Here is a 27,692-nt window from a genome sequence, read left to right on the forward strand (position 1 = left end):
GAGTAGGGCGCAACCCTGAATATCGTTAATGACACATTGGTTTGTTTCACGTTTAGACTTGTTCTAAATTTTAAACTGTTTTATTTCTCGCCGAGATCCGCTGGGTCATAAATTTGAGGGCGACAAGAACCTGCACACCGCTTTGGCAATCCTTGTGCACACAAATTCCCCTGGAGGGAGACATAAAAAGGCGACTGCAAGTTCCACTCGTAGAAGACCCCGCTGAAATGGGATGCTCCCATTAACTCCAGTACGTCTCCTCTGAGTAGGACTGAGGTGAGGGGTTGGGGACCCTCAGGGGTCCTCCGAGGCGGGAACCCACCGCCTGGCCTAGGGCCACCCGCCACCTGCATGGCGAGGCACGGAGCACGCGCTGCGCCCCCTGCGCCTCACGCCCCGCCATGTCTGCCTGTCTCCCCCCACCTCCCTCACCCTCGAGGGCCAGCCCCTTCCTCCGAAACCATCCCGCCTCCCTCTGCCTCACGCCTCGCCGCCGCCGCCGCCGCTAGGACTACCTGCCGCTCGCCCTGGCGCACGCCACCCTCAGAGCCCCTGCCGCCGCCGCCATCTTGGCCCTGCTGCTGCTCTCTCGTTCGGTGGAGGGAGAAGTCGCCCCGCCGCGCGGCTGCTCTCTGCTCGTTTGCCGCGCCGCCGGGGCTGAAGGAAGGAGGGAGGGAGGGAGCGACTGGGCGGGCAGAGCTGGAGAGCACGAGCCAGCGAGGCGGGCCTCGGGCCGGAGGAGGAGCCGGTTCTCTGAGGCGCTGGGTTAGGTCGCAGCGCCTCAGCCGCCTTCCCTCAGCGGGGCTTGAGGGAAGCCTGGGAGCTTCTTGGGATTCCTCTCTCACGCAGGAAAAAGCATAATAATAATAATGCCGCAAAACGTCTCCAAGGCGTCTCACGCGCACATTTGCAAACAGCCATCAATAAATCAATGTCAGATAGTTTATCCAGTTCTGGAACGACTAGCATCAGGGCAGCCACGCAGCTGTTAACAGTGATGCGTTTGCTTTGTTGGAAAGTTATATTTCGGTTTATTCGTCTTCATTCTGCATAAGTTATGCGGAGCTACTGTGTGGAACAATAATTCGTAATTAAAAAAATTAAAAGTAACCAGGTTGGGGGGGGAAGGCCCCCACGCACATACAGAGAACAGCAATGATAATCCATATTCCCTTAAATGGCTAGGAGGTGAGATGCATAATGACAGAGCACAGAAAGGGTTCACTACTGTACTGATCGACACCATACATTTAAAGTACATGGCTTCCCCTCCAAGTAATCCTGGGAGCTCTTGATTGTTCAGGGTGCTGGTAATTGTAGTTCTGTGAGGGGTAAACTCAATTTCCCAGGATTCTTTGGGGGAAGCCAGGTGTGGATGTGGCAGGTGTTAGTGCCAGCAGCAGGCAGGCCTCACTAGGGAGATCATTCCATTGAGTTTATACATCTCGCCTTATTTACATTTATTAAACTTTATTAAACAAAGCTTTACTTCAAGGAGCTCAGGTTAGCATCAGTGGTTCATCTCCACCCTCTCTTTATCCTCACAAGCCTGTAAGGTAGAAATGGTCAGAGGCAACGAGTAGCTCAGAGGCACAGTCAGCTTCTGGCCAAGCATGGCTTCAACCTGGGCTACCCTGGTCATAGTACAACCATCTTCGTGGTGCAGTTGTCTACACACTGCATACCCTCCAACATGCCACAGAGGGGGAAAAGGGGCACACGTCTTTCGGGGCCTCGCTTTGAAATGAGTTAGGTGACTTGCATGGGAGCACAGCCCTCCAAAATGTGTTTTGGGGGGACTGCAGGTGTAGTATGAACACAGTTACCTGGTAGTGAACACAGTTACCTGGTAGTAAGTCACAATAAATTCAATGGGGCTCATTTCTGAATAAAGACAGGTCTTGCTATACAAACACAATGCATTCTTGGGAAGTCAGGCAAGCGTTTGCATAACGAGTCAACACTTTCCATTGATTCCAAAATGATGGGCGAAACCAGGAAAACCCTCTGAAACTTTGCAAAAGGCAAACAAATGCTCTCTTATTTGTCCCATCTCTCCCCATCCATCCATTCCTCCTACCATGTGAATCAGCTGCAGTGGAACAGAAAAACACAAAAAAGTAAGGCTGCTTATTTGTTTACAGTAATGCATGCAGGTCTGGCTGTTTGGATATCTGAATCTGCGGTGTATATTTTTGTTTGGGTACAAATTCCTCATGTTTGGATCAGTGAATTTTTGTATAGTGAGTGTTTGGATAGAAGGACTTGTGTGTGTGCATTTATATAGGATTGCATTGTAAATCACCTTTCCCAATCTGGTACCCTCCAGATGTTTTGAACATCATCAGCTCCAGTCAACATAGCTGCCCAGTGATGTCCCTGGGGCTGATGAGAGTTGTATTCTAAAATATCTACAAAGCACCAGGTTGGCAAAAGTTCTAACCACTATACTACACCACACCAGCAGTCTTTCTGTCACACACTCTCAGGGAAGCTAACAGTAAAAACATCATAATATTAACAATAATAAAAGTATTGCCTTAATTTAGATTTATTAATTACTTAGTTCAGATCTCATCTCTGCTATGAACTCAGGCGAACCACCTGCAATCCAGGAGGGGATGTGTGTATTGTGAGGATGCCTGAGTGCAGGCCTTTTTCCAACTGGCTTATGCAGGCAGGGCCCTGACTGACTCCATCTACAAAAGCTGAGGTTGTTGAACAGACTCTTGGGCTGGGGTGTGGTTTCAATTTTTGGTTGGGAGGGGGTTGCTGCTGTTGGTTTATTGTATTTTTATTTAAGATCTCATTTATGTTCAGTTTCGCGGTATATTTTTTAATGTTTTATTGTTTATATCTACTTTTATTATGTTGTAGTTATGTGTTTTTTCATATTGTAAGTGTCTTGAACTGTGGAAACATGGCATACAGATAAGGTTATGTATGTATGTATGTATCTGGAGAATGCAGGTGAAGGACTCTGAACCTTTATAAAAAAAACTGAGGGACTGAGGGTGTCAGGTGGGTAGATCACATTCTCTCTCTCTCTCTCTCTCTCTCTCTCTCTCTCTCTTTTCAAAATCCATTCCTGACACTTGAAAATCCTCAGAATGCTAGTTCAAAAGGAGATTTAAGGTTCAGTTGCTTCTGCTGAGTGTAAAATGAGGTTTTTAAAGCCCAACACAGTACTATCTATGACAGATTGCCAGTGTGAGAAGACTGAAAAATGTTATAACTCATCTATTCTATCTCGCAGACTCGCCAGGCCAACTCTTGACCAAGCCCTGCTAACACTTCCCATCTGTGCCTAAGAATGGGGCCCCTTTCCCCGCCCATCATCCTTACATCCAGTGGATGCTGCTGCTGCTCTCTCTCTCGCTTTTGTTAATCCTCCCCCAAACCCGAAAATAAATATTTAAGGCAGTGCCAAGACCCCTTGTTTGTTTCAGTCATAGCTCTGGAATCCCTGGTATGAGGCAAGGCAGAGGCTTCAGTGTGTGGAGGCAAACTGGATTTATGCTTTGCATCTTTGGCCATGAAGGCTGCGGCAGCCACTGTGTTCATCCTCCTGACTGCTCTTTCTCTTAGGTCTACAGGTAAGAGTGGAGGCACTGAGGGAGATGAAAGGCAGCCTCCACCCTGAACAATGCTAATTTGCTTTTAAGAGGCAAACGCCAGCAAGCTCCTCCACCATTACACTAGTCTTCCGCTTTATTTTTAATTTAATTTTTAAAATGTTATGTCTTGTTATTGGAATGCTGTGCCAACCACCAGCACCGGTGCTCCTCTCGTTATTTATTATTTGTTTGGTAGCATTGGGTTGGGGAAGCCGTGTTGTTGGGAACAAAGCTAGAAAGAGAGGGGGGTTGGAGTCCAACAAGATCTGGAGGGAGACGGGTTCCCCATCCTTATTTTGCAGTGTCCCTCTCCCTTACAGGCAATGCGTATCACCTGACTTGTTTCAAAATGTGGTACTCCTGCTTTGAGGTGGGGACTCCTGCTCATTCTGCCGAGTGGGGCCTTGACTTCTTCCCCCAAATCCTGTCCTGATGGCTCTGCCATTCATCAATGATGTGCAGACTGCATAGCATGTTTTGTTTTGTTTTTCAAATAGGGACCAGCCGTGTCTGCTCCTCAACTTTCTTCATTGGTTACCTTCAAGCTTCTCAGTTTCTACCCTATTCATAACATTGCCTGCTCTTTCTGTTCCTGCAGGAAAGAAGTTCCGATGGTGCACCCTTTCTGACCTGGAGCAGAGGAAGTGCTCAGAGCTATCCAAAGTGCTTCTGGCAGTGTTGCCTCCTGCCACGGTCAACGCCTTTGCCAGGGTTTCCTGCATCAGAGCTCACAACACTTACGACTGCATTGACAAGATCAGAGTGAGTACCCAGAAATTCCAGAGGTTATCCAAACCCCGGATCTCATTCATTTCTTCTACCTCCACAGTCGAAGCAGGCATCAGTGCTTTCGAATACCTGGAAACCACAGGAGGGGAGCGCTGTTTCGCTCACGCCCTTATTGTCAGCTTCCCTTTAGGACATCTGATCAGCTACTGTGAGAACAGAATGGTGGGCTTGGTGGTTCTGATGTCTTTTGGGCATTTTGGACTACAAATCCCATGAGGCCCAGCCATCACGGCTGTATGCTCCTGAGGCTTATTGGAGTTGCATTCCAAAGCATCCTGAGGGCACCAGGTTGTTGATGGTGGGAATCAAGGGTATGTGGGGGGTGGGCTGCTGGGGTGATTGCCCCGGGTGCATTTTTCTGACAGGCACAGTGTGCTGCTCACGCCCCCCCCCCCCCCGAGCCAGGAGGGCGCAACAGCCATGTGCCCTTCGATTCCAGACCCTCAAGGGTGAGGCTTTGATTGAAGAGAAGAAGAAGAGTTTGGATTTTATATCCCGCCTTTCACTCCCCATCAGGAGTCTCAAAGCGGCTAACATTCTCCTTTCCCTTCCTCCCCCACAACAAACACTCTGTGAGGTGAGTGAGGCTGAGAGACTTCAGAGAAGTGTGACTAGCCCAAGGTCACCCAGCAGCTGCATGTGGAGGAGCGGAGATGCGAACCCGGTTCACCAGATTACGAGTCTACCACTCTTAACCACTACACCACACTGGCTCTAAAGGCAGCCCTGTTTAGGGAAGCTTTTAATGTTTAATAGGTTATTGTATTTTAGTGTTTTGTTGGAAGCCGCCCAGAGTGGCTGGGGAAACCCAGCCAGATGGGTGGGGTATAAATAATAAATAATGATGATGATGATGACGATGATGATGAAGGGCACATGACGTCCTTCTAATGCCATCTTCCCTGAGCCTTGCAAAGTGCTGCAGGGCCCTGTGCCTCGCAAAGTGGCTCAGGGATGGTATTACTCCGGCAATTTCAGTGGCAAGGGCTGAGCCGGTGCACAGCGGGCTCCGTTCGCTGCGCATGCACCGGGCACCATACAATCACGCTCCACCGCTGGTGAGAATGAAGAGTCGCACATTAATTGTGGGGTTAGCTGAGCACAGCATCTGTTCAGGGTGGAAGCGGTGTTGCCCCAGGCAAATTACTGCAATTATTGTGGCAGGTTTTCATGCCTAATATGTGAGAGATTACAGCCCATTTATTGCTACATACGTACTTATTAAATCCTAACCAGAGGAAATTCTGCCATGACTAGAGGCAGGATGTTAGCCAATAATCCCAGGAAGTGTTGGGAAAAGTCTGCCTGACTAGAATAACTTGTGCTGAAGATATTCAGAAGCTTGTTTTAAATACTATTTCTCATTCTTAATTAGGTGAACAAAGCTGATGCTGTCTCCTTGGATGCTGGAGATGTGTATTCGGCTGTGAAGCTTTATGGCCTGAGTGTGGTGGCAAAGGAGATCTATATGGAAGGTCAGTCAGTGACCATACCCCCAGGGCTGGTGTCAGCACGCAGCAAATTGATTAGAGCCTATAGAAATGTCAAGAGCCTGCCCAGCCAAGCCTTGAGTCCAGCACAATCCCTGGGTTGGCAATGGAGGTCAAGGGTCATGGAAGTGTTCCAAGCAGTGTGCTATGGAGGGAGGCCCGCTCCCTTGGCTCTGGGGTTTTACTATGGGATAGATGCTCCTCAGGGTCCACATGACATCAAAATGTCTGTCCATACCCTGCCCCCCAACTTAATCTGGGATCTAATCTTTCCAGCAGAAAATCAATAATTTACAAAACAAAACTGATGCCAATAGTCCAACTGTAAATTAAACTGCCATCTGGAAGTACTGTAAACATTTCTTTAACAGAACTGGCCCTGCTTTTTCCACACAGAGACATTGCTTTGATCTGTGATAAACTGAGAGCATATCAACATAACACAGACTTAACTGGCTCAACCAGGGTGCCAACTTGAATAAAATATGGGGAGGGAGGTAAGACAAGCCCCACCCTGCGTATTCGATCACATGATGTGGTGAACACAATCATTTGAATGGCAATGCCCATTAGCTTTGGGGTGGACAACCCCCTCAGATGCTTTATTGGTGGGGCAAAGCCCCGTCGGCCCCTAGGAGTTGGCTCCTATGGGCTCAACCATCATTCCTTCTCCCTGGGAAATCCTGATAACACGAAGGAAGCCTTAGTGCAGTATAGCCATTTCCAACCTGGTGCCCTTCTGATGTTGTGGACTACAGCTCCCATCAGCTCCAGTCAGCACGTCTCTATGATGAAAGTTGTGATCCAAAACAACTGGAGGGCATGCAGTTGAGGAAGGCTGTTCTGTTCACACAAAGATCTCTCAGTGTTCATTAACATGGTTCCTTCTGTACCTTTTTTATCACTAGGTAACTGTGTGTTTGCTGTAGCTGTGGCCAGACGAGGAACGCTGGATATCCAAAGGCTAAAAGGGAGTCGCAGTTGCCACAATGGAGCCAGGTGGACCTCTGGTTGGAACATCCCTTTGGGCTTTCTTCTGGTTAGGAATGACCTTGTATGGGATGAAGACCAGCCCCTCAGCCACAGTGAGTACACAGTGAAAGATCAGATGCATAGCCTTGTATCAAACGTCTGCAACCAATTGGAATTTGAGGGGAAGGACAATGTGCAAAGCACCTACCATAGGTCCCAAGTCCTTCTACTCGTATTGGGACCACTTCTGCCACATGACGTCCTCTTTAGTCCCCCTGGTTTGAGCAGGAGAAATGCCAGAGCATGTTACTGAAACCAAAAGAGCACCAAACTGCTTAACTGTTTTAAGGCTGGACGATACCCAGGATGTTACGTGTCAAAGAAAAGCAAACCGCACCTGAGAGCTGATCATGACATGCACAAAGTGCCCTCACAATGTATTCTCATACCCTTCTGTGCCCACAAATCATAAACACGTGATGAGATCCTGAGACAGGTTCTCAGATCCTGTTTGGCCAGAGCTTTTTTTCAGGGAGAGCTGCAAACCAATTTGACAACACCCAAAGGAAGCACCTGTTGTCATTGCGTTGCCTGGTAAAGTGCTCCCTTCCTGTTTTTGTTTTTTGATCCAGATCATTATGAGGCATCTTTAATTTCAAAAGGATTAAGTCTGTCAACCAATTCAAGAAATTTAGTTGGCTAATTATCTTGTCTTTTACCAGTTAAGTTTCAATAAACCCACATTTTACCAAAACTTCAATATAGGAAAAGAAAGTGCAATATAATTTACAATTAATTAAAAATGAATGATTAAGCAGAAGCTACCATTCATTATTTCCTGCCAACCTAGCAGTTCGAAAGCACGTCAAAGTGCAAGTAGATAAATAGGTACTGCTCCAGTGGGAAGGTAAATGGCATTTCCGTGCACTGCTCTGGTTCTCCAGAAGCGGCTTAGTCATGCTGACCACATGACCCAGAAGCTGGACACCGGCTCCCTCGGCCAATAAAGTGAGATGAGCGCCGCAATCCCAGAGTCGGTCATGACTGGACCTAATGGTCAGGGGTCCCTTTACCTTTGCCATTCATTGTTAGCTGCAAACTAACAATGTAGGCAGAATGTAGCCCTATCCTCAGATAAGCACGCACAGAAATGTACCCACTATGGGTAATAGAAATTATTGATTAATTTCTTTTTCATTCACCGCTGCAGAAAGAGACCAGACCCCAAAGTAGCCTAAGTAAAACAAGCACCTACATTCTTAACTTGCAGCCCAGGTGATGAACTATCACCTTGCCATTGAGACATTAAACTCCTAATTCTAATTTAAAAAATAGATGAAGACTGGGGTCTGACTCTTGAAAATGTTTGGTTACAGCATTAACATACAGTATTATGTCTGCTCAAAAGTTTGCCCCATTGAGTTCAATGGAATGTCTTCAAAGGTTATAGATTTGTTTTATATGGATATAGATATGGTTATAGATTTGCAACCTCAGGCTGCAGTCCTGTACCTAGAATGAAGTCCCAATGAACTCAGAGGGGTCTACTTCTAAGTAGCCATACTTAGGAATACAACATAGTGGGTACATTTCTGTGCGTGCTTATCTGAGGATAGGGCTACATTCTGCCTCTGTTGCTGGAGACAGTATGCCTTTGAATTTGCTGGGAATGACAAGTGGGGAGAGAGCACTGCTGCTGCACCCAGGTTCTGCTTGTGAGCCAGAGGCACCTGGCTGGCTATTTGAGAACAGAACATTGGAGTAGATGCGACTTCTTAGGTCTGACCGAGACGGGCTCTTCTTACATTCTGATCATGCAGAGGTTGAGTCGAGAATCCGTGTTATTTTAGCAGTGTGTTTCCATGAGGATGTCTCCCCTTCTCCTTTCTCCAGTCGTCGGTGGTTATTTCAATGCCAGCTGCATCCCCGGCATCGGAGTCGCCTCTCCGCAGCTCTGCTCCCTGTGCCAAGGACAGAAATCCTACATTCAGGACAAGAACCACTTCTGTGAGACCAGCGGTGGCGAACCCTTCTCTGGTTCAGATGGGGCCTTCAGGTGGCCTTGCACTTGTGCTTGAAGTGCAGGCGGGTGGGGCTGGAGCAGGTGCTGCATGGTCTCCTATGCTAACACCACTTCAATCTGTGTGCAGGTGCTTGAAGAATGGGGTGGCAGATGTTGCTTTCCTGGATCACCTGGCCATCATGAATGCCACAGGTAAACTTCTTGCTCGGAGACTCTCATCTTAACATCTGCCCTGGAGATGTACAGCAGCCCGATGTTAAATTCTCTCACTCCAGCTTCTCTCGATGCCAGTCTTTTTTCCTTCCTCCTCTTGTTCAGAGTCAGAACAAGAAGAATATGAGTTGCTGTGTCCTGACGGGTCCACAGCTCCCATGACTGCTTACGCTGCTTGCAATCTGGGCCGAGGGCCAGGACGGGCCATTGTCACGCGCCACAACTTCAAGAAGATCGCCAAGAAGTTTCTCACTGTCATTCAGGTATTTCTTCGCCAACACAAGGAGGGGTACAGCAGGGCTCATGCCCGAGGCCTCATTGACACAGAGAGCTACTGAGAGTCCCAAAAGGACTACTCCATTAAAAAAATATGTGTTTGGCAGACAACAAAATCTGGCTGTTTTGAGTGTTGAAACTGGGTGCTCTAGTTTTTGTGCTCCTGAAAACAGTGTGCCGTGCTGGCTGGGGCTGATGGGAGTTGTGGTACAAAGCATCTGGAGGGTGCCAGGCTGGTGAAAGCTCTCACCAATTGCATGGCTTGTGGGAGGTGCTAAGCACGTTTTATAGGGTGTTACAATCATGTCCACACACTCTCTTTCCTTTGAAGATATGTGGCCTCTGCTTTTTTTTGGGGGGGGTGTCTGCTGCTGGCTCACTATATTATCAGCTAAATAATAGCTAGAAAAGAGATGCTGAAGTTATATCAGCATTTGGAAGAAAATAGCAAAGAAGTATGGTTGTGGGTGAGTCATGGCAGATAATTTTAAAAAATCCAATACTGGTGTTACTGCTACTTACCAGGATGGCACTGACACGATAAGGAGGGTGTGTGTCTCTATATGGGAACACCAGGAGCAGCACTGGATTGGCAGCCACAGTCCCACTGGTGCAGCTGCAAGGCCCTGACTTTGCCGAAATCCCATCCCATCCAGAGAGGCGGCAATGATGCTGGTGTTGGGAAGATAGCTTTGCCCCATCATATGTGCCAGTACTGCCTCCAGATGTTGTTGCGATCCACCTCTCATCCTCTGTAGCCAGCATAGCCAGTCATCCGGAATGATGGGCATTGCAGTCCAACCATACATGGAGGTTGCCATGTTGGCTGCCCCAGTGGCTTATTTCATCGTATAGCCACCTCTGCTGGGTAGCTCAAGGCTAGCTGAAACTTGCTCTTGTTCTTAGCACCTCTTTGGAAAGAAGGGAAGAGAGAAGGCCAGATTCGAGATTTTTGCCTCTGCGCCTTTCAGAGGAAAGAACCTGCTCTTCCTCGATGCGACGCACCACTTCCAGCTTGTTGATGAGGAGGCTGAAATCAGCCACGTTCTTGGCCTGGATTATGTTGCTCTGCTGCAGGGCTTGGGCCATGAAGGTGAGAGAGTGCTTCCCTCCCTCATGAAGTCATGGGGAGTCCTGAAAGATCCTATATAGGATCAAAAGAGCCCCGAAGATCCTATATAGCATTAGGAGCGTAGCTGGAGGTCAGCCCTTCAGGTATGGGCTCCAGATGGTTTTCTAGGAGTCCCAGGTGTTTCTGGATGCTTAATTGAATTGAGAGGCAGAACTGGGCTGGATGCTGAATTAGGAGTATAAATTAATTCAATGTGATCTCATCTAGAGATGCTTTGGAGGACAATGAATAAGGAGAGCCCTGCTGGATCAGGCCAATTGAGGCACAGATAGCTCAGCATCCTGTCCTTGCAGTGGCCAATCAGCTGCCCCAAAGGGAAGCCCAAAAGCCAAAATTGAGTGCAACAGCAGTGCTCCTCCACTTGCAGTTCCCAACCACTGGGCATTATTCAGGGGCACACTGCCTATGAATTTTGGTAAAGGAAGGGAAACTGAACTGATTTGGGGTGCAAATCAACTAAAGTATATATCTGGGGTGATCTAGATGGGAGACCACCTGTCTCACCTTCTGTGACATTTAAATTCTAAACTTGCTTCTATAATATAAATTAGCACCTGCAGATTTTGCACAAATATCTGTCTGTCAGCCTACGCCTCAGATCTTTGAAGTACTAGCAGCTCAGTTACTAGGTGATGCAATTTGTCCTCCTTCCTATGACAATACCTTCTCCTGCTGCCTCAGGGAGCTCCCTGGCCAACAGCCTGGTCCGCTGGTGTTGTATCAGCAACGCTGAACTCCGCAAATGTGAGGAGTGGGCTCTGAATGTCAGGTCACACCCACTGGTCTGTGTCCAAGCAAACTCTATGGCCAACTGCATTGAGCTGATCAAGGTGAGTTGCACACATTCTGGGAAGCAAAACCGGTAGCGTTTTCTTTTTACATAAGCAAAAGATACAAATAAATCACCCCATCTCAATAAGGCCCAGATTGACTGGGACAACACAGCCAGATGGGCGGGGTATAAAACTAATATTATCTCCAGTTCCACCTGTTTCCCAGCCCAGACAGACGATGGCTGGGAAAAGACCTCGATTCTGGCAAGAACTCCATGGCTTGCAGGGAAGGGGGTGGCTTTCTTTAACATGCCAATGTCAGACTGTCAACTGTGCACTTTTTCACGGGGCAGAACAATGAGGCAGACGCTGTTACAGTGGACGCCACGCATGCCTACTTTGCAGGGAGATGTGCGCTTGTTCCTGTGGCTGCAGAATGTTATGGTGAGCTGCCTCTTTTTTAAAAAAACACACCAAACTAACACATTTTAATTGGTTTTTCACTAGAGTGGCAATAAAAGTAAAACATAAAAAATACCTCTAAGCACGCAGGGGGAATATTCTGCAAGCTGCTGCAGATAACCGTAAATGTCAGTGGTGTGTAAAATGCCTAATCCGGTGCATGACAGAGGAAATGTGATATGTGTATGTGTGTGTGTGCGAGCATGTTACGCTATGATAAATATTTCTTGCCCATAGGGTCATTGCAAACAATACACATAAAATGACTTGTTGCCACAAACACAAGCAGATATACTTAGTATTAAGATAAAATGAAAGTTAAAATAAACCCTTCAAACATCCTGGAATGACACTTAACTTTAAACCGCTCAAATGAATAGCCTTCACTGCCATCCAATTCAGAGTTCTCACTCCAGTAGCTTTCGTTTTCAGTTCAGCAAAGCTTGCAACCAGAAGAATTAAAAGAGCACTTTGCTGACTCATGCATTGAAGTGCATCACTCTTTGACTTGGCACTTGATGACTGGTAGTTGAATGGTACAGTCAGTATTGTGCTGCTGTTTTCTGACACTGACAGGTGATATTGCAGTGCTCACAGTGGTGTTCACTCTGTGACTGATCATTTACAAGGCAATAGCTGATGCTGCAATCGTTGAGTAATGAACAGGCATGTACGAAGAATGCGCCTGTGGTCTTTTTCTGTGCCCCGTCTTCTTGGTGCAAGTTCCTCAGTGCCACAGTGAATTTGTAATGGGGCAGATGGATATTGCAAGGTGGCCTGAAGGTTCACTTCTGGGGCCAGAGTGTTCACATGGCATTCCCGACATGGGTATCTCAGCTAGAGCATCCTGGGATTCTGTTTTCCAGAGGAATTCTCCCTCAGAGAAAGAAACTGATAGCTCCTGTGTCTGATATGAAAGGCACTTTCCTAAAGGAGACATGAATTGATGTAATTCCCAAACTGACAACCTTCAGATTTTTGGACTACAACTCCCATCATCCCCGGCCATTGACACTGCTGGCTGGGGCTGATGTGAGCTGTAGCCCAAAATGGGGGGGGGGGGAGGTCAGGTTGGAGAAGATTGAATCAAATCAATCTGTGTTTAGTATTGAGCACCTACCAAGTGGTGTAAGGCATGAGTCTTTTGTTCAGATGTCACTTCCTTATGCCTTTTTGTGTATAGGAGAGGAATGCACTTCAGCTCAGGGAGAAGAGGAAAATGAGAAGCTGGCCCACCTTACAGGTAAAGGGAAGTGTCTGTAATCATAGAATTGTGGATGGGATCCCGAGGGTCATCTAATCCAACCCTCTGCAATGCAGGAATCTAGACTAGATCTTACATGACAGGTGGCCTTCCAAACTCTGTTTAAAAACCTCCAAGGAAGGAGAATCCACCACCTTTCGTGCAACGCAAATTGCATCTACTAGACCCCTCCCTTTTTAAAGTTGCTTCTGGGGCCCCTCTAGGATTAGAGGCCCCAGAAGCTTAAGCTTCCTTTGTTTCATAGTAGATCCGCTCCTGCTGCCATGTTCTAATGCCTCCTCGTTGCCACACAGCTCTTCCTCCAATTTATGCAGTGGCCCTTGTCAAGAAGAATGCCAAGCATGTGAACATCTACAATCTGGGGAAGAGGCGCTCCTGCCACAGCCATGTATACAGCCCTGGAGGATGGCTCCTCCTTGCCCAATACACAGTGGGGGCTCAGGAGAATGGCACTGCCAACTGCAACCTCAGCTCTGGTGAGAATTACAGCAGAATCTACAAAACAAATGGGGACAAATTGATTCAGGAGGAAAGGTGGGAGTGGGTGTGTCAGGGGGTGGTGTTACTAGTTCAGGCTTCCTCAACCTTGGCCCTCCAGATGTTTTGAGACTACAATTCCCATCATTCCTGACTGCTGGTCCTGCTAGCTAGGGATCATGTAGGCCAAAAACATCTGGAGGGCCGAGGTTGAGGAAGCCGGTCCTAGATCTTGATTGAATCAGGATAGAAGCCTAGGCCACTTCCCTTTCTATGTTCCATTTAAGCCTCCTACTTGTTCTAGCCAAAACAGTCCCTTCCAGATGCTGTTGGATTACAACTCCCATCAGTCCCAGCAGGCAGCATGGTCAGTGATGATGGGAATTGTAGTCCAGCCTCATCTGGAAGGCAACAAATTAGCTACGTCTGGTTTAAACATGTGCAGCTGGAAATGGGGCCTACTTTACTGAATATTTCAAACGAGTTCACGACCCGGTACAGTGTGGGCTGGGGAAAAATGTGGTCCTGAAGATTCTGTTAGATTTCCATCAGCCACATGGCCAACCATCAGAGAGGATGGGAGGTGTGATCTAGCAGCATCTGAAAGTCCATCGGTTCCCCATCCCTGTGCTGCTGTGGCCACGGAAATTAAAATAAGCTGCACATTAATGCCTCTGTCTATCTGGGGCCTGAATACTGGTGGGAATTGATACTGCTGAAGTATGAAAATACTGGGCTTGTGGTACAAATTTATCCAGCTTGCGAAGCACAAATGTATTTTGAGATAAGCTTACTGTCCCCAGAAAAAAAGGATTTTAATGTGTAATTTAAATCAAGGTGATGTTTGCGGCAAGTTATGCATGTGTACAAACTGCACTGCACAGGTATACAAAGAAGACTCTCTCATTGGCTGCTTTTCACTGCTGCAACAGACACAAACTTTTTTAATGGCTGATTTGCAGAACAATACCTTGGTTTCAAAGTTCTGATTTAGACAGTCAGTTCAGCCAAAATGTTCAAGTTAGCAAAACTCTTATGCGCCGAAAGAGCAGGGGAAGCATCACACAAGCATTTAGAAAAGCAAATGATACCTGGCTGCTGAAAGGGAAATAAATATAAACAACCAACCGTTTAGTTTTGCTTTTAAATGTTTTCTGCACAAGCAACAGCAAGCTGAGTAAAATTGGCTATCCTGTTCCTTAGTTTTCTTCAGCCATCAGGGAATACTTTCCTCCACTGCTTTTAACCACTGTTCCACTGCGAGTTTAACCACTGGCCCTTCTCTTCCCCACTGAAAGCTTACGAGGATTACTTCTGGAAGGGGTGCATGCCAGGAGGTGGTGGGAACCTTTGCAAAGTCTGCATTGGGCAAAAGGAGGCGGAGGGAGGAAGGGGGTCATCCAGGTGCGCAGCCAATCACAACGAACTCTACTATGGAAACCTGGGTGCCCTCAGGTGAGTCGAAGGATATTGCTTAAAAATGACTGCTGTATACATTATAAGGTTAATGTAACTGATCTGTAGAAAAGACTCTGCTACCTGAAAAAAGAGACAAAGGATTTTGTAACCAAAGAAAATATTTAATAAAAATTATATTTTAAAAAAAATATTGACTGACTGCTGCCAAACTCTAAATTCCTTGGTGGCAATCATTACATGCCAAGTTAAATAGTGGGTTTTATCAGACTACTAAGTCGTGCTCGGAGGAGGAATGGAGAAATCTGTAAATTTTGGCTTCTCTCATTTCTCATTCTTCCTCAGTCTTAAATTCAGTTTGTCACTTTTCCCACCAGTCTGCGATGTATTTTTTTTAAGTCCTCATGAAAACTAATCAGCATTTTAGTGCTATTTTCTCCTAACAGACACATATTTGTATGTTGCAGGTTTGCCTAATACATACATTTTGCAAGCAGTATTACATCATGTAATGCATTTGTATAGGTTATTTTCATTAATATATACACTTATGGACACACTTTATTTGGAGAAGTGCAAATTTCTAAGAATAGCTACATCTTGGTTCATGTATCATTTTTGGAAGTGAAAATCAGGCAGATTAGTATCAAAATGCAAATTGAGCCAAATTTCCCCACCACCCCTCACTCATAAGGGGCGCACCCATGTAAAAAACACTCTGTAAATGCAGCTTGCAACACAATGGGGGGCCGAAATGATCTCACTGTGTTTTAAGCCATTCCCGTGACTAACTTTTGCTGGATTTGGACCACTCTTCCTTCTTCCAGATGCCTCTTTGGTGATCCCAGTGGAAGAAGTTTTGGTGATGTGGCTTTTTTAGAGCACCATAACCTGCTCCAGAATATTCAGTGTAAGATGATTCTTTCAATCTTTTAAGATTCCAGTAAGGTGCCAAAGTGAATTTTCAACTTAACTTCCCTCCAGATGTTATCACCAGTTAAATAGCCTATCTAATCTAACGTTGTAAGGGAGAACTGGTACTACTGTACTTTTGTTTCTGAGAGTCTCGGAACTCTTGGAACTTAACACCTGCATAAAAAACAATTGTACTGTATTCTTTTGTTCTATTAATTCTTAAGAAATCATAAGAGGTCTTAAAAATGATCAGTAGTTCAATGACAGATATCTGGATCTTATTTACAAAGCAAATGGATCTCATGAAGAACTGCTCTGTTTTTGCTCCTTCGCAGACCTGGATAGCTCAGGCTGGGCAAAAGGATGTTCTCCAAGTGACCTTGAACTCCTGTGCCTCGACGGCAGCCGCGCAAATGTGACAGAGTGGAAAGTCTGCAACCTGGGCCTTGTCCCTCCCAATGTAGTTGTGACACGCCCCGTAACTGTAGCAAAGGTCTATGACTTCCTGGTGAAGTCACAGGTCAGTTTGAACGTGTCGAACTGAATGATAAGAGCTTAAGCATTATTTGTGAGAGCTTCCAGCTGTGGATGGTTTAAGTAACACCCAGTTATTGCTGTTTGGCTTTAAGCTGCAAGTGGAAAAGCAACTCTGCATCCAGATAATATTCTGTGGCCTCCTTTGGTGGTGTGATTTTAATTGGGAACATGATCTGGGGGATGGGGGGGGGGAATTGCATGCCCACCCGCCACTGCTGGACATCCAATTACAATTGCTGCCCCTTGAGGAAAATAAAGGCCATGCTTTTGGAAAACAAGGAGTCAAAACGATAGAGATGATTCCTAGAAGACTACAGAGAGGAGAAATGGGTGAAGCAATCTATGCAGTCCATAACCAGTCAGAAAAGATATTGAAGCGCTCTATATTGGCATTGCTTGTACTCGTGTTTCCACAGCTTCACCTTTTTCTTTTTTAGGAACAAAGCGTAGGCTTGACCTTTCAGCTCTTTCAATCAAAGGCGTACGGTGAAAGTGACCTGCTCTTTAAAGATGCCACTCGGCATCTCATTCCTACAAGCCACCTGGACTATGAGACAATCCTTGGGGAGCCCTTCTTCCAGCTTGCAGAGTCTGTTTTCAACTGCACACCTGCAGGTAAGTTGGGCTTACCTGGAAGGAGACATATGGCAGCGTCTAAGTTGTGCACCCAACTTGCTACTACATTGTACTTGACATGCTTATGAGGGCAAGAATACTGATCCCCTTGCTGGAGAGCTTCTACAGGATCTAGTAATAGAATGCATGATTTGCTGTATTTGTTGGAGAACTCTCAGGTTATTGGATGACTGACAGACATTAAGTTGAATCATGTAAAACCAATGAAACAACTTTCCATGCCTGCAAAGTTATTTGAGTAGTATGGATGTGCTATGCACATGTTAAGTGTCAGGAAGATAGTGCAAATTATACTCAAATCCGTTGATGCTAGGCAATTTGTGATAAATGAGAGTTATCATCATTAATTCAATTCCTTATCCACCCTTCATGAGGTTTTTTTTTGGGGGGGGGGGAATTACAGTATATAAAAACATAATGCAATTAAACCACAACAACCCCACATAACACCCCTGCAAATTGTATTTTGCTTGTTACAGATAGGTAGCCGTGTTGGTCTGCCATAGTCAAAATAAAAAAGTTCCTTCCAGTAGCACCTTAAAGACCAACTAAGTTAGTTCTTGGTATGAGCTTTCGTGTGCATGCACACTTCTTCAGATACACTGAAACAGAAGTTGGAAGAAGGATCTGGCAACTTCTGTTTCAGTGTATCTGAAGAAGTGTGCATGCACACGAAAGCTCATACCAAGAACTAACTTAGTTGGTCTTTAAGGTGCTACTGGAAGGAACTTTTGTATTTTGCTTGGTTATTGTAATGGGTTAGGGTAGGAACCATAAAGGGCACAGAGCCCCTTGCTTCAAATATAGATTTCAGACTATTGTCTGGCTTTGCTAAAAATATTTCAGCAGCTCTCCAAACACATTCTTGCAGCTGTTAAGGGCTGAAAACGTGTTTTACAGAAAGCAAATTTGAGATTCGGAGGAACCTACATTCTGAGATTGTTTGACACTCTCAGAAAAACACAGCGGGTGTGCGCGCGCACACACACGCACACACACCTGCCTAGTGGCATAACTTAGATACATCCCATTTTGGTTTTCAGGCATCCTGGACTTCTGCAAACAAGACACTTGCATCTATTCAGAGCATCACTGATGTTGTTTCCAGGGAAACTCCCAAAACAGAAGTGAGACTGCAGTGGAAGATTTGATGCATTTGCCAGGAAGGCAGAGAATTGCCAGGAGGCTCTGTGGGCTTCATCAGTGGCTGGCTGTTTTCCTTAGGAAACATATGCAAGGTGGGTTTAGTACACCAGCTAATACTAGAATGTCACCCATGTTGGTAGCCAGCCTCCAGTACCGCCATGCTTAAGTTTTCCTCAGGCTGTATCTTCAGTTACTCCAAAACATACACATGCCTAGAAACATTTCACAGCAGCTTACCCCGGAATGACTTGCATAAGATTTACTTGCAGAGCTACTGATATTTAAGAACTAGCCATGTGTTTCCCAATCTGATACTCTCCAGGTCTTGTATATCATTGCAAATTTAAATAAAGGCATTGCTATAAAGCAAAGAAATCCCTTTAACACACACATGAAATGTTAATTTTTTTATTTCCATAATTTAACATACGAAGAAAGCAAAATTTCAAACTCAGACTACTGGAATTAAAAACAAAAACACCACATAATAATGGCATGACAGGTACAAAAATGTGCAAGTTTCCATTCAGTTTTTATTAATGCAAAAGGCTTAAAGAAGCCATTTCTGAACACTAACCACAAAGCAGTTGGAGTTTCATCAAAGAGCTCTGGGGACGTCAGCCAGACAAGCCTGACAAGGAGACAGTCAAATCTAACCACTGGCAGAGATGACCCATGCTCTGTCCCTGGCGATGTTACCTTGCAAGCCCTATTTCCTCCTGGCAGCTGCAGAGGGATTGCATTTTTATGTACTCCTGATTTCATTCAAGCAGACACAGTTCTCACAAGCCACATTATTTTATTACAAAACAATGTTCCGGGTCCCAAAGAGCTTACACCATAGGCTGCCTTGGCTCTTTCCTGACAGGGAATTTTCGTTCAAGTGCTCTGGGTAGAATTTCTTCAATGATTGTACTGAAAACTAAGAAAGGAAAAGAATTCCAGTCGCCAGCTTGGAAAGGGCCTTGCCTGAAGGCAGGTTCTTCCTCGGGAACCTATCCTCCAAACCTCTCTCTTGCGGTAGGGGCAGCTCCAGAGGACACTTTTCACCAGCCACACTACTGCCACAACCCGTCTACGGGTCCTATGAGAACAGGGGTTAGAGGAACTTGCATCCACACAAAACGATGCCTTTAGAAAGAATCCCAGGTAGGGAAGAAAGCCTCTTTCAATGCAAACCATTGTTGGGATTGCCACATATCCCACCACATTACAGGGAAAATTCAGCCTCATTTTCTGGTCAGCTGCAACAAAACAAAGGCAAGAACAGTCCTTGCACTCCCATGTTGCAGCTTTACAGAAATGCATTCTCAAGAGGAAGCGAACAAAACAGGAGCGGGAAAGAAAACCACACCCACACAAAAGACACCAACAACAGACAATTCAAAATTCACAGTGGAGGACATACTCTTGTTCAGAGCACTGACCCTGCCTGGCACTCATGGAACATCAGCTCAACAACGGAATTGGAAATCCCCACATCACAATCTGTCCTGGTGTGCTGTGTCATAGAATCCCACTATGGGACAAAAAAATGTATTTTAAAATGTACTTCTAACGATGATTCTATTCAACACATCCAAAATATCGAGACTAGAGATGTTCAGGGATCGCCTACCATGATAAAAGTATTATTTGCTAGCCAAGAGCGTCCACAGATTTGCATGCAGTAGCAAACATAACGTCAGTCACATATGGAACTGGCTACGAGATCTAGTCCAACCTTCCCCACAGTGGCAGAACTACAACTCCCACCAGCCCCAGCCAGCATGGCCATACGATACTGGGGCTGTTGGGAGTTGTAGTCCAAACCATCTGGGGAGGGTGCCACTTCGGGGTAGGTTGCACCATCAAAAAAACGATTCCCAGTTTTCTCATCTTTATCACATTGGGGAAACTATTTCACTTGCCCATACAGATGAGTATGCAGCAGGAATCCAACGGTTGCTTCAGGCACATGTGCGGCAGCCCCCCACCCTCCACTTCTCCAGTTTACAGGCCCAGGGTTTTATCACAGGCAACTGGGCTGACACCTTCTGCTTCTTGCTTCCTCCGATGTGGGGATGGCAGAGAAGCGAGGGCAGCACAGATTTCACCCCTGGGCTTGCCCAAGTTACCATCATCTGCTATCTTGATTGGATGCCAGAGCAATGCTCATTCTGGAGGTAACAAGAAGGTATCCCAAAGGGGCATTTGAGGTACAGAAAGTGCAAATTTTAAATGAGAGGGAGGCGAGCTATGAGGATTTCAGCCATTAAATCTGGCCCAAATTATAGGCACTGCAGACACACAGCAGCTGCTGTTCCCTACGGTAAATGCTCAAATAATAACGGGGAGGGGAAGAGTATCCCAGAGCACAGAAATTTCCCAACTGGGCAGGGGGAGGCTAAGCTTTCCTGAGTGTGGCTACCAATTGTCACTGGCCGCTCACCAGCTTCCACCTGTCAGGACCCAGTACTGTACTACTCACCAGGCTATACAGACCAGTTGGTTATTAATAAATTGTTCAACTAGATGAGCTAGGCAATGCTTGGCCCCAAACCTATAATTTTTCAAGTTAAAAAGAGGAGGAATCTAAGAGTCACAGCATTTGCAGGCGGGGAGAAGAGACGATGCTGGGATGGGGAGATAACCCAACAAAATGTGGTGCACTTTGCAGCTGAAATCCACTGGTGTGTCAAATACCGAAAGGTTCAAGTCAGCAAAAGGAACATAGTAAGGAGGGAAAGAGCAGGGCTGAGCTCATGCTACCTGCTATCCCTCATCTCGGGGGGGGGGGGGGATGAACAATTACAGCCATTTCCCAGGGGAACCTCAACCCACAGTGTCCGTACCACGCATCTTTAAAACGGGTCCACATGCAGCAAACAAAGTACAAAAGTGCAAGTTGTTATGTTGTCGTGGGATCTCCCAGGAGAGACTCTGGCTGACTTGAGACAATTTTGATCAAGAGAGCGGCAGAGGATCCTTGACTGGTTACAGAGGATGGAAAAAATGTTGAAATCTTGCTTCACAAGTGCTGCTTGTGAATAAGCTCTTCCCCCTGCTGCCCATTTTACTCAAGCTTTTTGGTCCTCCTAGCCCCCTACGACATCTAGGGGTGGGGGGCACAAAAGAGCAGAGTGGCTGAAAACCCAACGCACACATACATTTGGAAGTTCTTTAAATCCTGTTGTCTTTGAAGGTGCATTAGCCTTTAATCTGCCCCACCCATTTCCCCCAGAGGATGTTAAAACAATGATTTTCATTGAGGCTGCAAGGAGGATGACAGAGCCACCTGGCTGCGTTAAAAGGAAATTAGAAGCTCTTCTCCCCAGTGCTTAATGAACTATCTCTACGGCCATGCCAGACAGGCCCGTAAACAAGAGCTGACCGTCCGGGGATCGGAGCAGAGTGGTTTCATATGGGGAAACATTACGTGCCTTTCCAGGCACGCTGAAGCGCTAAAGGACATGGGCCGTTCCCAGCCGCCAGCCCACCCTCAACTGCCTGATGCTTGCTCCTGCTCTTCCTCCTTGGCAAAGAAGCTTTCCAGGTCTGTCAGTTTCTGGATCAAGAGAACGTCTAGTTCTCTTCCACCCAAGGCGGCCTTCTGAGCCCGGGTGGAACCGCCCATCATTTTGACTCGGCTGCGTGCTCTCCTCTTCCGGGGAATGGTGAAATCTTGGAACTCCAAAATCCGCTTCCTCTTTTGCTGACTGACGGAGATCAAGGACCCGTTCTTCTCCTTTGGCTCCTCAAAGATGGTCTCCAGACACCTGAGAAGGCCAAAAGGAGTTAAGTTTAGAACGTCACTAACTGCATGACATCTCACGGACCACAGGAGTGTCAGGAACAGCCCTGCTCTGAGAGAGAAGGCAACTAGAATGACTAAACAGTGACCTCCTGTGATATCTGTGATTCTAAAAACCTCATATCTCTGCCACACAGAGCTAAGCTGTACCTTAAGAGTTTCTAACCACAAACCAACCCTTTTTTAGAAATCCAATCGCCATCATCCCATTGCTAGGACACTTCCCAGATGGTTTCCTGCTGGCATCTAGATATCCAGGCAGAATATCTTCCAAGCTACTTACTCCCTTTGCTCTAAAAGTGCAGCCAAAGATCAAAGATACAGCAGGGAGGAGGGGTTGGGAAGGGGTTGAACAGAAGCTAAATCTGTAGTATATTTCCTCATATCAGTGTATATTTAGATATATTTTTCAGCATGAAAGTGAGTATGAACACACTTCTGCACATCACAAAAAGGCAATGTAACTCGTTCTCATTAGCTCACTACTTTATGACTACCCCCAACAACACAGCTCATGAACAAATGAGAGCTACTCAGTTTTCTGTGAATTCCCTTTGTACAGCAGATTAACATCCTGGAACTCAGCTATGGAGCCTTGCTATTCTATCCCAGGATGGGTCCAGAGAATGAGCCCTTCCATTGGCATATGTAAACCAACCTGGTTGTAGGGGGAGATTTGTAGTTCTTGTTGGTGTATATTTCTTCCAAACTGAATTCTGTCTTCTTCAATCTAGAAGAATGATAATCGAGATACATCAGAAACAGCTGTAATCCATCAGATCTAGTTACTGCTGCGTTTGGTCAGAAGAAGAAAAAAGGAGTTTAAGAGGCACACCAAAACGTTAAGAGATTTGGGATACAGGTTAAGCACACAAGAAGAGCCCTGCTGGGTTCAGGCCAAGTGGCCCATCTAGTCTGAGCACAAGAACATACATTCCTACCTTTTCGGTCGGGGAAGTCCCATGGGGGTGAGGTTGGGATCTGGTTTAGGGATAGTCTTTCGAATTCGGATCTGAGATACTTTCTTTGGCCTCTTCTCCAGTTCAGCCTGGTGAAAAGAAGAGGGTTATGCAATTACAACATGGCTTCAGATGCTACAAGCTCCAAAGGGAGGCATTCCACCAAGCTGGCCTCTGGCTCAGGGGTGATTATCCCATTTTATCCTCACAGAAATTACAGGAGAGGTTGGGGCAGGGGGAGAGAAAGGAGACGCACATATTATTTGCCCAGAGATATCCTCTGAGATGCACAGCCCGAGTGTGATCTGACTCACTGCCAAACCTGGCCCCCTGTGGCAGCTACTGCTCTGCTGACAGTCCCTCTTTACAATGGCTCACCTATAGACCACAGACCAGCCTTCTCCCAACCTGGTGCCCTCCAGATATTTCAGACCACAATTTCCATCAGCCCCAGACAGCACAGCCGTATGATGCTGGGGCTGATGTGTGGTGGTCAGGGCCAATGGGAGTTGGAGCCCAAAACATCTGGGAGGGCACCAGGTTGGGGAAAGCTGTTGCACACATTGAAAAGTGGCACACAGTGGTACCTCTGGATACAATTTTAATTCGTTCCGGGGGTCTGTTCTTACCCCGAAACATTTGCATCCAGAGGTGTGCTGTTCTGTGCAGGTGTGGGCGGCGGCAGCCCACTTCTGCACATGTGGAAACCTTTCCTTTACTTCCGGGTTTGCTGCATGCGTAGCCCGAAGCATTGGTATCCAGAGCGGTTCGTATCCAGAGGTAAAGGTAAAGGGACCCTGACCATTAAGTCGTAGCCGACTCTGGGGTTGTGGCGCTCATCTCGCTTTACTGGCCGAGGGAGCCGGTGTACAGCTTCTGGGTCATGTGGCCAGCATGACTAAGCCACTTCTGGCGAACCAGAGCAGCACACGGAAACGCCGTTTACCTTCCTGCCGGAGCGATACCTATTAATCTACTTGCACTTTGACGTGCTTTCAAACTGCTAAGTTGGCAGGAGCAGGGACCGAGCAACGGGAGCTCACCCCGCCGTGGGGAATCGAACCGCCGACCTTCTGATCAGCAAGTCCTAGGCGCTGTGGTTTAACCCACAGTGCCACCCGTGTCCCATTCCAGAGGTACCACGGTATTAATTTTTACAAACAACCCTACAAAGTAGATCAGCACTACATCCATATTATGACAGGTGTGAGGAGATAACAGAGCTAAAAGGTAGAGTGGTCTGTAAGAGCCTCCCATTCTTTCCCCACAAGGGTAAATCGAAGATTATTTTTTGCTTCCATTCCCTCCCCCCACTACTAAACATGCTTTCACCCACACACATCTTAAACCAAGATATATACCCGTCAAGCAATGGGAAGCACCATTCACCCTCCTACCAACTTGTGTACCCGCCTTTCCTCAGGACATCACTCACCTTTTCAAGCCGGCTACCTGTCTTGGGCAACACAGGGACAGGAACGTCCAGTTCGTCCAAAGGAATGACCGGAAATGCAGGCACTGGAATTCCGAGAGGAGGACGTGCTGGCTCCAGAAGTGAGCAAGATGCATGTAATGACGAAGAAAATGAAGGTTCCAGCCTAGGAGGAGAATAAAAGAGGCAGTGAGTGTGTGGGGGAAGAACATGCTGATTAAGGCCAGGGATTGATGATGGAGACAGCATCAAGATTGGTTCTGGTGGGACAAGTCAGAGGGCCAAAGCCAGTGGGGAGCTGGGGATCATGTCATGCCTGTAGCTTAACGGTAGATCATCTGCTCTGCATGCAGAAGGTGTGTAGGGGTGTGTGTGTGTGTTCTTAATTTATATAATGCTTAATACTAAAATAGGCTTCTCAACAGCTTCGGAAATAGAAACTCAATTGCACACAACATTATAACATGAACACCCACCACAATAAAACAATCCCAATGAAACATCAAAATATAAAACATCCATTATTAAAATATGTAACGAAAGAGTTGGGTGGTATATAAATACCAGCAATAAATAAATTTGAAAAAGAGGGCCAACTGGAAGAGCAGAGGCCAAGGATTGAAGAGGCAACAGTGATATATGCACTGAGCGCCCTCCTCCAGGGTGTTTTAGTCTACAACTCCCATCAGCCCTGCCTGCACAGCTGGGAGCCGCAGTCCAAAAGAAGCTCAAGGGAGTCAGGGTAGCAAAAAGTAATGCTGGGCAGGCATAAGGACACAGGAAGAGTCCTCCTGGATCACGCCAACACTCAACACTTCCAGGGAAGAATCCAGACACATTTTCTGCAATGACACCTAGTCAGAAACAGACACAGTTTCAGGCAAGGTGTGAAATTGACCTCAAAAGGGGAGATCCTCAAGTCAAAGGCCCCTTTGTGTGATGGGGGGTGAGGGGTGGGCATGCCCCCACTTACCTCACAGCATCAGCGACCGTGCTGGGGTCATCCACACACTGGTCAGGCACCTGAGGCAACATGGCAGAGCTGGTTCAGATAGGAGAGAAAGCCACAGAAAAGCAAAAGTTAGAGCTGAATCAGCACAAGTTACATTCCAGGCAAGAGGGGAGAAAACATTGGGCTCTCTGTCTGCGCTTCCTGGGGCCACGTGTTTCGGAGACCCCTTGACTAGGAGGAAGGGTTTCGGCCTGAGAGGCAGAAGCCAAGAAAATATGAAACAGGAGGGTGCTAGGTTTAGCCTGAGAGGCTGGAAATCATTTAAAGAAGCTCCTGGTGGTTTCAAAGTTACTTCTTTTTTTAAAAAAGAGCAAGTTCAGAACATCAGCCTTCCTCAACCTCGTGCCCTCCATCCTACAACTTCCACCAGCCCCAGTAGGCAGAGCTGTTGCTGGCAGAGGCTGGTGGGTTGTAGTCCAAAATACTTGGAAGGCAGCTGGTTGTGGAAGGCTGAAGGAAGTTGCAAAGGAAGCTGAGCACTAGGGGCATCTAAGGCTTCCAATCAAGGCTGCGACCTTTCATTCCCTCACCTCATCTTACTGGAGCACTTAATTGGAACAGCCACAGCAGGAGAAAGTGAAAAAAACCAGGGGCAGCAGCCCTGAAAGCCTTTGAATGGAGCAGCGACCGTACATGGACTTAAGAAGCCATCTAAGGAGATACTGGAGAGCTGGACAGGGTTTGAAACTGCAGGAGAACTTTTGCAGTTTTGAAATACTGCATCCATTCGGATTGCCCTTTGTGGGTACACTGGGGATCCGGAGGAGGTTTGGGGTGCAGGAGAATGGAAGACAGGAGCAGAGCTTCACCATTCAGGACTCGGAGCCCACCTGCAAGGCAGCCCATGCTTGGTGTGCAGGATGGCCAGAGAGGCTGAGACTGGCCTCTGCCAAAATGTGCCAGTAGAACTGGATGAGGATTGATGACGTGTCCTAAGCTGGAAACCTCAGCTGATCCACAGCTGCATGTGAAATGGACTCCCAATTTTTGCCATTTGTCCTTAAGTTATTATTTTAAACTGTGGCACAGTGACAATAGTTGTACATTGTGTCTTTTCTACAGGTTGCAGAACCACCCTCAGTTCAGTAATGTAGGAAGGCAGCATACAAATTAAAGACCAGAGCCTCACACCAGCATCTTTTCCAAGCCTGGAAATAAGGTCAGGGAGGCCCCAATGCGTTAAGGGAGATTCCCTCACAGCATCTATGGAATGCTCTCCACAAAGAGGCCCTCCAGGTACCAACCTTGTCCAGGCACAGAGGTGTCCGTTTTCCTTGGCATTTGGACATATCCAGCGATATTATATTGTTTAAAATGGGGTGGCTTTTTAAAAAAACAACAAACAAACCACATGGTTATGCAATTTTATTACTTGCATGCCAACCGCTTCAGGACATTTTAGTGGGAAGCAATATAAAGGTAAGGTAAAGGGACCCCTGACCATTAGGTCCAGTCGTGTCCGACTCTGGGGTTGCAATGCTCATCTTGCTTTATTGGCCGAGGGAGCCGGCGTACAGCTTCCCACTGGAGCAGTGCCTATTTATCTACTTGTACTTTTACGTGCTTTCGAACTGCTAGGTTGGGAGGAGCAGGGACCGAGCAACGGGAGCTCACCCCGTCGCGGGGATTCAAACTGCCAACCTTCTGATTGGCAAATCCTAGGCTCTGTGGTTTAACCCACAGCACCACCCGCAACCCTGGGAAACAATATATGGATTTAATAAACCTTAAAGCCGAACTAATTACTGCAGAGCTAGGGGAAAGGGGTGGGAAGCCTCACTAACAGAGGCTCTTTTCCGCTCTGACCTGCCCCAAACAGACCCTCACTGCATGGTGAAGTGTTGTTTTTTAAATGAATGGTTCTGGTGTGACTTGCCCTCAGATATAGCCATGAGAAGTGCAGGAGGCGATCAAATGCCTTCAATGCCTGGGTGTTCCTTCTAAGCCTTGGCTTGACCACTGTGGGGTTCAGCCGGGGTGGGGCAATTCCCTCTGCCAACCTCCTTTGTACACAGAGGGTGAGATAAAGCAGTAGAGCAGATCTCGGTCTTAAAAGGGGCTGCCTCTTTCCAAGACACCGAAAAGGGGGGGGGGGGAGCAACCCACGGTACCTTGCTTTTAGCAAAAGGATGTGCAGGAAACTGCTCCACATTCTCCACCATAAGGTCAAGAATTTGGGAGGTGGGGAAGTCAGAGGAGTGACAACACACAGTTAAATCCAGCACTCTCTGCCCCTCCAAAGCGGTACATTTCTCAAGATGGCCTCACAATGATTCTGTATTTTGTTAGAATTGTATTTTATCAGCTCAGGCAGCATTCCTTCAGAACATGACACAAGCGCCTTCATTTGATAGTAAG

At 46.7% G+C, this 27,692-nt stretch overlaps 3 protein-coding genes across 9 annotated transcripts in view; 1 reads left to right on the forward strand and 2 right to left on the reverse strand.

Annotated features, from left to right (window-relative positions):
- Nucleotides 1-790, reverse strand: part of PISD (phosphatidylserine decarboxylase) — a 39,964-nt gene extending 39,174 nt beyond the window's left edge. The window contains exon 1 of the mRNA XM_083478763.1: nucleotides 516-790. Within this exon, the coding sequence (XP_083334889.1) occupies nucleotides 516-568 (53 nt within the window). The 5' untranslated portion in view covers nucleotides 569-790. The remainder of the gene's footprint in view (nucleotides 1-515) is intronic.
- On the forward strand, nucleotides 1-19,473 carry LOC310694853 (ovotransferrin-like). Of its 6 annotated transcripts, none has more exons than XM_083478584.1 (17): nucleotides 1-276; nucleotides 4,216-4,379; nucleotides 5,782-5,881; nucleotides 6,805-6,981; nucleotides 8,762-8,924; nucleotides 9,019-9,083; nucleotides 9,210-9,367; nucleotides 10,287-10,473; nucleotides 11,194-11,342; nucleotides 11,639-11,729; nucleotides 12,931-12,990; nucleotides 13,305-13,487; nucleotides 14,787-14,943; nucleotides 15,732-15,814; nucleotides 16,155-16,339; nucleotides 16,794-16,971; nucleotides 18,036-19,473. In XM_083478584.1, the coding sequence occupies exons 3-17, from the start codon at nucleotides 5,875-5,877 to the stop codon at nucleotides 18,086-18,088; spliced, it is 1,896 nt and encodes a 631-aa protein (XP_083334710.1). In that variant the 5' UTR covers nucleotides 1-276; nucleotides 4,216-4,379; nucleotides 5,782-5,874; the 3' UTR covers nucleotides 18,089-19,473. The 6 variants fall into 6 exon arrangements, with proteins under 6 accessions (XP_083334710.1, XP_083334711.1, XP_083334706.1 ...); XM_083478580.1 differs by lacking the exon at nucleotides 1-276 and adding an exon at nucleotides 1,900-2,120; XM_083478581.1 differs by lacking the exon at nucleotides 1-276 and adding an exon at nucleotides 1,900-2,120 and having other exon boundaries at nucleotides 13,326-13,487.
- The window catches only part of PRR14L (proline rich 14 like), a 23,398-nt gene continuing 14,238 nt past the window's right edge, over nucleotides 18,533-27,692 (reverse strand). For both annotated transcript variants that reach the window (XM_083478397.1, XM_083478398.1), the window contains 5 exons: nucleotides 25,296-25,364; nucleotides 24,326-24,488; nucleotides 22,873-22,979; nucleotides 22,590-22,661; nucleotides 18,533-21,896 (listed from right to left, as the gene is read on the reverse strand). In XM_083478397.1, the coding sequence (XP_083334523.1) occupies nucleotides 21,620-21,896; nucleotides 22,590-22,661; nucleotides 22,873-22,979; nucleotides 24,326-24,488; nucleotides 25,296-25,364 (688 nt within the window). In that variant the 3' untranslated portion in view covers nucleotides 18,533-21,619. The remainder of the gene's footprint in view (nucleotides 21,897-22,589; nucleotides 22,662-22,872; nucleotides 22,980-24,325; nucleotides 24,489-25,295; nucleotides 25,365-27,692) is intronic.

This window comes from Podarcis liolepis, assembly GCF_965112155.1.
Source record: "Podarcis liolepis genome assembly, chromosome: 15".
In the NCBI taxonomy this organism is placed as follows: domain Eukaryota; kingdom Metazoa; phylum Chordata; class Lepidosauria; order Squamata; family Lacertidae; genus Podarcis; species Podarcis liolepis.